This window comes from Anguilla anguilla, chromosome 7 (assembly GCF_013347855.1).
Source record: "Anguilla anguilla isolate fAngAng1 chromosome 7, fAngAng1.pri, whole genome shotgun sequence".
Lineage (NCBI taxonomy): Eukaryota > Metazoa > Chordata > Actinopteri > Anguilliformes > Anguillidae > Anguilla > Anguilla anguilla.
Genome location: NC_049207.1, coordinates 56,212,437 through 56,219,464, shown reverse-complemented (window position 1 = coordinate 56,219,464; position 7,028 = coordinate 56,212,437). Strand labels below are relative to the sequence as shown.

Genomic DNA, 7,028 nt, shown 5'->3' with positions numbered 1-7,028 from the left:
TAATTAAAATTTTGAAAAAAAAAAAAAAAACGATTATCTTTCAGTCAAAGGTTAATATATCAAGCTCAATGATAAAATAACAATCAATCCAGTTCCTTTATTATTTTACGTAGCTTTTCATTCTCCAACCACACAATATCTTTGTAATATATTCTATCATATCTTTTGAGCATGGCCACCCACAAGATGATAAACTCATTAGTTATCAAATAGTGGGGTACAATAACAAGATTCTAGGTATTTTAGAGCAAATGGGGGCGACGATCTCCACCCTCTCAGCCTGCTCAGGTGGCAGTGACAGTCAGTGCTTGTTCCCTAGCAACTGACCCCATTATGAACAGCTCCAAATGGACTAGGTCTGGCTTTGCAGACCACTTTCCACTCCACTTTCAGGCATTATTTTTCACCGTACGACTGACTGGAATCAAGCATCACCGTTTATTTATTTTTTTATTTTTAATAAATGTGAGTTGATCAATAGGTTAAACTCTCCCACTGACTCTTGCAACACCAAAAGGTCCGGATTTGTACACGCGTGTTCTCTTTCTTCTTGGCTGCTCTGGAACTGGTGTTCCAGTTTCCCGACTGGTCTTAGCAGCAGGCTGCTGGCTGGGGACAGAAGCTTAGGAACAAACGCAGGGTTTGAGAGAGTGTCTGCCCCACGAGCAATCCAGGCCCGACCCTGCACAGGTTCCCCTCAACGGCTGTGTGTCCAGTCACCAACCCAACCCCAACCGTGATAAGGAGACGTACATTCACAGCTTAGTTTGAATATAAATCCCATAGCCTGTGCTGTGCGTAAGGGGTCATATTCCACAGCCTGTGCTGTGCCAGTGAAGTGTTTTTCGACCTGCAGACCCCCTGTGCTGCCAGTAGTTAGTCGGTGCGTCACAGATGGCCGGCGTTATGCAATCGGATAAACTCTGACATGGCGGTGCTTTTTTTTTTTGGTCCACCTCTCCCTTGGGGAGGAAGAATATCGGAAAGAAGCCAGCCAATGGGAGCTGCCGTAGGCCCGTGGCTGCTTTGTTTTTGTGAGCAGAGCGCTTCGCCCACGCGACCTTTCACCTCTAAAAGGAACAGGATATTCCCTGAGCTCCAATCAGCACTCCCGATGAGCGCTGCTGGAAGGTAAACAAGCGGCAGTGAGACACGGCGCGCGTACCTTCACTGCACATCCCGCACATTCTGCTGTTCTGTGCGTGACTTTGGGGCATTTCTGTCAGGGCACTGTCTCGCAGCAACGCCATCAGTTCAGGAAACATGATTCCTGTTCCATTCGCTGCGCTAAGACAGCTCTGCCTTCACAGATAACCATGATCTAATTCTGCTTTGCAGAGCCCCAATCAGGGCCCCAATCAGGGTGAACACATCAAGCACTTATCAGCTGTCCTTGTCAGGGGTTGGCACCTGTCTCATTCAAAACAATTCACGCCTTCAACCATGATCATACAAGTAAGTAATTAATAATCTAACACACCCAGGAGCAGAAAATGCAATCATCAGGTTGTTGAGTAATGTGTTATGAGACCGTATAGGCAACAGTTGCCCCGACATGCCAAAGAATATATGAAAGGCTCTAGTTGGTGGTGCGGCTGATATCTCTTATCTTGATGTATTTTTGACTATTCATGATGTTCACTGCACTCTGTTACACAACCCACAGTTTATAGCACCTGTGGAGCAGATACTGTTCATTCATCTGCACTGTGTGTGGAAGGCATGCTCAGGTCAAAAGGATTCACTGAATTTAATCAGGCAGCATGATAAAAAGTTAGCACATGTGCTTTCCCCTAAACCTGCTCAGAATGGCTGGATCTGAATGCAGTCTTACCAGGGTGGTAGATAGGAGGAGTATATTCATGTGATAGTATGCCTATTGCACAGAAGGGAAAAGTGCTGGTATATCCTTATCAAATTTATGTCTCTTAGTAAATTGACTAGACTAACAACACATATGCTCTGCTGTAACAGTTTTTATTTTTTAACCATGGCTAAAACGTAACCAATACTGTCCAGTACAGACTCGTTTTTCCCTGTCTCAACGGAAACCTTATCCATGTTCTTTTGTTAAGGGCCCGCGCAGACTGATAAGCCCGTCTCCGCGGGATGACCAATGTACGAGCCGATCTTCTGCCGTCATTAGTGAAGCTCTGACGAATCCGCGTCTCAGTTCATCGAGCATGACGCAAAGAGCGAAACAACAGGACAAAGTTAATCGAACGTGTGTACTTAAACATCGGCTTTCAGAGCAAAGGTGAAAACGTTGCAGATTTCAGTGAGGATTATGAGGAAAGCGATTGAAAAGCACAGTATGTATTTCGCCAGAACATGTTTAATTTGGCAAAAACGAGCTGAAACGTTCCTGTCCTCGTTTTCCTTGCAGCTGTGACGGGGCCGTTAGCTCCCGCACTGTCATGTACACAGTATCGCAGACTGACCAGTCCCGCTCCTTGAGAATTTACACGAGCGTTTACAGTTTCTGTCCAGTGAGTCTTGAGATAGCAGTTCGGCTGCACCTGGTTCTGACTGCCAGACGTCGTAAGACGGTTGCATAAGCAGAGGTCTATCGCATGGCAACGCTGTTATCAGTGCGCCTTTGAACTTCGGCCTTAAGTAAAACACCAGGAACTTATTTAAAAGGAGGTGGTGCGAGCAGCAGCTACAGCAGATGCTTATTTACGGGTGCAGTCTGAAATGTGGTATCCCCTGAACCCCCAAAATCGAATGGATCCTAATTTACTCTCTTTCCCCTTTTCATTTTTTCCTTTATTCCTTTATTAGCTTCAGAATTTTGCAAATCATAGGTTCTAAACATTGAGCAAACAAAAATTCAACATCTTAAGATTGATACAATGAAACACGCTCTTGTCCAAGTCTCCTTAAAAATTAAGAATTCACGTGCTTCTGCAGCACATGCATTTATTACTATGTTTATTGGCAGAAATCACAGTAATCCAGTCAGCAGAATTTCCTTCAATCCATCCATTTTGTGAACTGCTTATTCCTGCTTGGGCTATAAATATTATTCAGCTCCTTCAGTTAAGTAAACCCCCCACCCTTAAGTTGTAATTGTAGTATTATAAAATGTGGGGAAAATTAGTTAATTTGGAAATTATTTTCTTGGTCCATTTTAAATTATGTATGGTGCTTTGTAAATGCCAAAAACAATAATGTAGCGCAAATTATCATAAAGTACCACAGAGTATCATAAAGTATCACACTGTACCACAAAGCATATTAAAAAGCATTGCTAAGTACCCAGACGTACCCCAGAATGCACCACAGCACCAGTGTTTCATAAAATACACACCAAACTGTCCAACACCACAGTGTTCTACACAATGCCACAGAACACGCCGCAGTGTTCTACACAATGCCACAGAACACACCAGTGTTCTACACAATGCCACAGAACACACCACAATGTTCTACACAATGCCACAGAACACAGCACAATGTTCTACACAGGGCCACAGGGCACAGGACACAGCATGCCATGAATCATGTCAAACTGGCACAAGGTGTACCTCAGCACCTCAAAGTGAAACAAAACATACCCCAAAACCCAAGAAAAGTATCGCACAAAGGCATTTCAGTGAGGTATTACATTACTGTTGGATCTTATTACATTATCTGAAATTAACTTATGAATTGACTTGGTGTTTACAATTTTTATCGTGTTAATGTGTAGGATTTTTCGCTTGTGTCTAATGCTGTAACTTTTGAGCTTATGGTACTGAAATGAATTAATGAATTGATTATTCTGCAGTGGTACAAGCACTGAACCTTTGGCAATTATAATTTGCATAATGTTTTTGTTAATGATTTTTGCTTGCTCTTAATGCTGTAACCTACTGCCCCAGAACAATGGATGGAAATGAGGTTTTAGCTGAATCTTGTGCCATGTAGTTATTATGGGCTGTCCCTGTCAAATAAATAACATTAAATAAATTTAAATAAAATGGCCACCAGGCCTGCAGTGTAATAAATGGCCCTAGGCCTTTGCAGCCGCCCTTGGAGTGCATTCTGTGCTTAAACGGGTAAAGAACACGCCTTCGATTCTATTGGCTTCTGTGCGACAAGCCCCTTTCACCTCATTGCGGTACGATGGAATCAGCAAGAATCCTGCGAGAACAGCTTCTGCTCAGAACCGAGATTGCCCACGTGGGTGAGCTCGTAGATGTGCTCCGTGTTTGGCAGTGGGTAGGGACATTACCGACTGAGTTTAAATGTAATAGGAAGCTTTTTATTGCTACATTAGCACTCCCAAACTGCTGCGTGCCCTAATGTGAGACTTGATGATGTATAACAGTGAAAAATACATAATCTTTGGGTTCACATTGTTGAATTAAAAGCACTGCACACACTGCATGCTTTAATTCCTACGCAGTAAAAATGACCCTCAGGCACCAGAAAACCTTTTATATTGTTTTATGATTTATATAAAAATCTATATAAAATATAAAATCTGTTACTCTCTCAAAGTGCAAAACTCTGCACACATTTTTGTGGTTCTAAACTGTACTGCTTAGCATATCCATGAAAATGGCTGTTGAAAATATGACACTTAAAATCTATCGCTACACTTGAATTAATATATGCGGAATAATTATATAATTGTACTACACTCTAATCCACATTCAGTATCATTCACTTCACTGAGACTCGTTTACTGAAGCGAATTTATCGTCCCGACATTTCTAACAAGAAATGTGCAATTCCACATTGTTGAGCTTCTGTGAGTTTGGAAGGTTGGCAAATAAAATGGCACATATTTCATGTCCTAAATTTTCTTTCTACAGGCGTTCTTGGCCGGTTCACAGAATTCATTTAAGAGTTAAATGGCTTAACTCCACACACAGTGACACAGTATGGACTTTGCCTCAGTCTGTGATCCCGCCTCTTCTGGGATGGCAAGAGAGGAATATTATATATAAAGGAAGAGAGGATTAAACTGGCCCTTCCTAAAGTTAAAGTGCTGGCCAGCAAAGGACTATCAACTCAGCGCTCCCCTTCTTCCCACCCAAAGAACTGTAAAGGGAGTTTTATCGCTGCTCACCAAGTAAGTTCTCTGCTTGTTTCTGTTTTACCTGTATGTCAAAATGTATCTGCATTTTTTTGAGATGCCAGCATTACATCCTTGCTTTCTACAAATGCATTGATATAAATTTTGCGACAAACATGAAAATGCATTTTTGGTGCAACAGCCTGAATCAAGGCTGAGGAAAGAGCTTTTAAATTTGTGAACGGCAGTGGGAAGTACAGATTCTCTCCATCGTTTGATGCCTGACATGATGTCACATCCATGGAGCTCCAGCACATACATTCCACCACAAACAGTGACGCCTTCAAACAGCACTAACTGCTGTATGAGTTTCACATTGTACTCAGAGATCACACTCACTTGTGATTAAGGAGTAAGTTTATAGATAGATAAACTTACTTAATAGTGATTGAGTAGCAAGTTTATAAACTTACTTTGTGACGCATATCCAAATGGTGCTGAGCAGATTATGGACATTTTCATGAAAACACACTATCGTAAAAGTGACCTTGTTTGACATAAACAATCGTTGTTTTACTTGCTGCAAACAACCCTTTAGCTTCTAGCTGTTTGCCCAATACTCATGTGCAAGGCAAGAGCACAAACAGCAGTCCCATGGCTGGTCAGAGGTGCTGTGTGATAGTAGCCTGACGCAATGCCCGTATGACGCTGGTCAGAGGTGCTGTGTGACAGTAGCCTGACGCAATGCCCGTATGACGCTGGTCAGAGGTGCTGTGTGATAGTAGCCTGACGCAATGCCCGTCTCCTCACCTCCCTCAGCCGTGAAGATGGTGGGGCTGAAGCCGTCCGACGTGCCCCCCTCCCTCGGGGTAAAGGTCCTGAGCGCAGGGACGGCCGCTTGCATCGCCGACCTGGTCACCTTCCCCCTGGACACAGCCAAAGTCCGGTTACAGGTACGGCAGATATCCACCTGCACGGCCAACAATCGCCCTTAAAAAACCAATAACACATAAATAAAACCACTCTCGCTTCTGATGTGATGACTGAGGAATACACTCTGTGATGGTTGGGGACTTACAGCAGGGCTGCCCAACCCTGCTCCTGGAGATCTTCTGTCCTGTAGGATTTCACTCCAACCCTAACAAAGCGCACCTCAAATCAACAGCTAGAGACCTCATTGAGCTGCTAATTAGTAGAATCAGGTGTGCCAAACTAGGTTTGAAGTCAAAACCTGCAGGAGAGTAGATCTCTAGGAACAGGGTTTGGCAGCCCTGGCTTATACTGTCTGATCTTTAAACCTAGTGATAGATAAATAGCGTGCTTTATTGGCATGAAATATCCACCCAGAAACAAGCGTGTGAGAGCTCAGTCTCAGCTGCATTCAAGCCTCAGTCTGTGATGGCCAGGTACAGACTGACACCAGGTACAGACTGAGCCAGGTACAGACTGACACCAGGTACAGACTGAGCCAGGAACAGACTGACACCAGGTACAGACTGAGCCAGGTACAGACCGACACCAGGTACAGACTGATCCAGGTGCAGACTGACACCAGGTACAGACTGACACCAGGTACAGACTGAGCCAGGTACAGACTGACACCAGGTACAGACTGAAACCAGGTGCCATGTGATGCCCATCTGACCTCGCTGTTTCCACGCCTCAGATCCAGGGGGAGAAGGTCACGGAGGCGGCTAAGAACATCCGGTACCGGGGCGTGTTCGGGACCATCAGCACCATGGTCCGGACCGAGGGCCCGCGGTCGCTGTACAACGGGCTGGTGGCCGGGCTGCAGCGGCAGATGGCCTTCGCGTCCATCCGGATCGGCCTCTACGACAACGTCAAGAACTTCTACACCGGGGGCAAGACAGACAGTGAGTCCCGCTACCGTCCCCTGACCTGTGTGCAGGTACCTCTCACCTTGGCGAGGTGGATCAAAGGTGGACCAAAAACAACGTCGCTCTGGATTTCGATCGGTCTGACACCTCCGCAGGGATGTCGGTGGCTGGCTTGGGGCCTT

General features: G+C 44.7%; 1 protein-coding gene across 1 annotated transcript in view; it reads left to right on the top strand.

The window, feature by feature from the left end:
* The first annotated feature begins 4,921 nt into the window (after positions 1-4,921).
* ucp1 (uncoupling protein 1) overlaps positions 4,922-7,028 on the top strand; it is a 6,298-nt gene continuing 4,191 nt past the window's right edge. Inside the window, exons 1-3 of the mRNA XM_035425452.1 lie at positions 4,922-5,065; positions 5,828-5,961; positions 6,675-6,882. Coding sequence (XP_035281343.1) covers positions 5,836-5,961; positions 6,675-6,882 — 334 coding nt within the window. The 5' untranslated portion in view covers positions 4,922-5,065; positions 5,828-5,835. The remainder of the gene's footprint in view (positions 5,066-5,827; positions 5,962-6,674; positions 6,883-7,028) is intronic.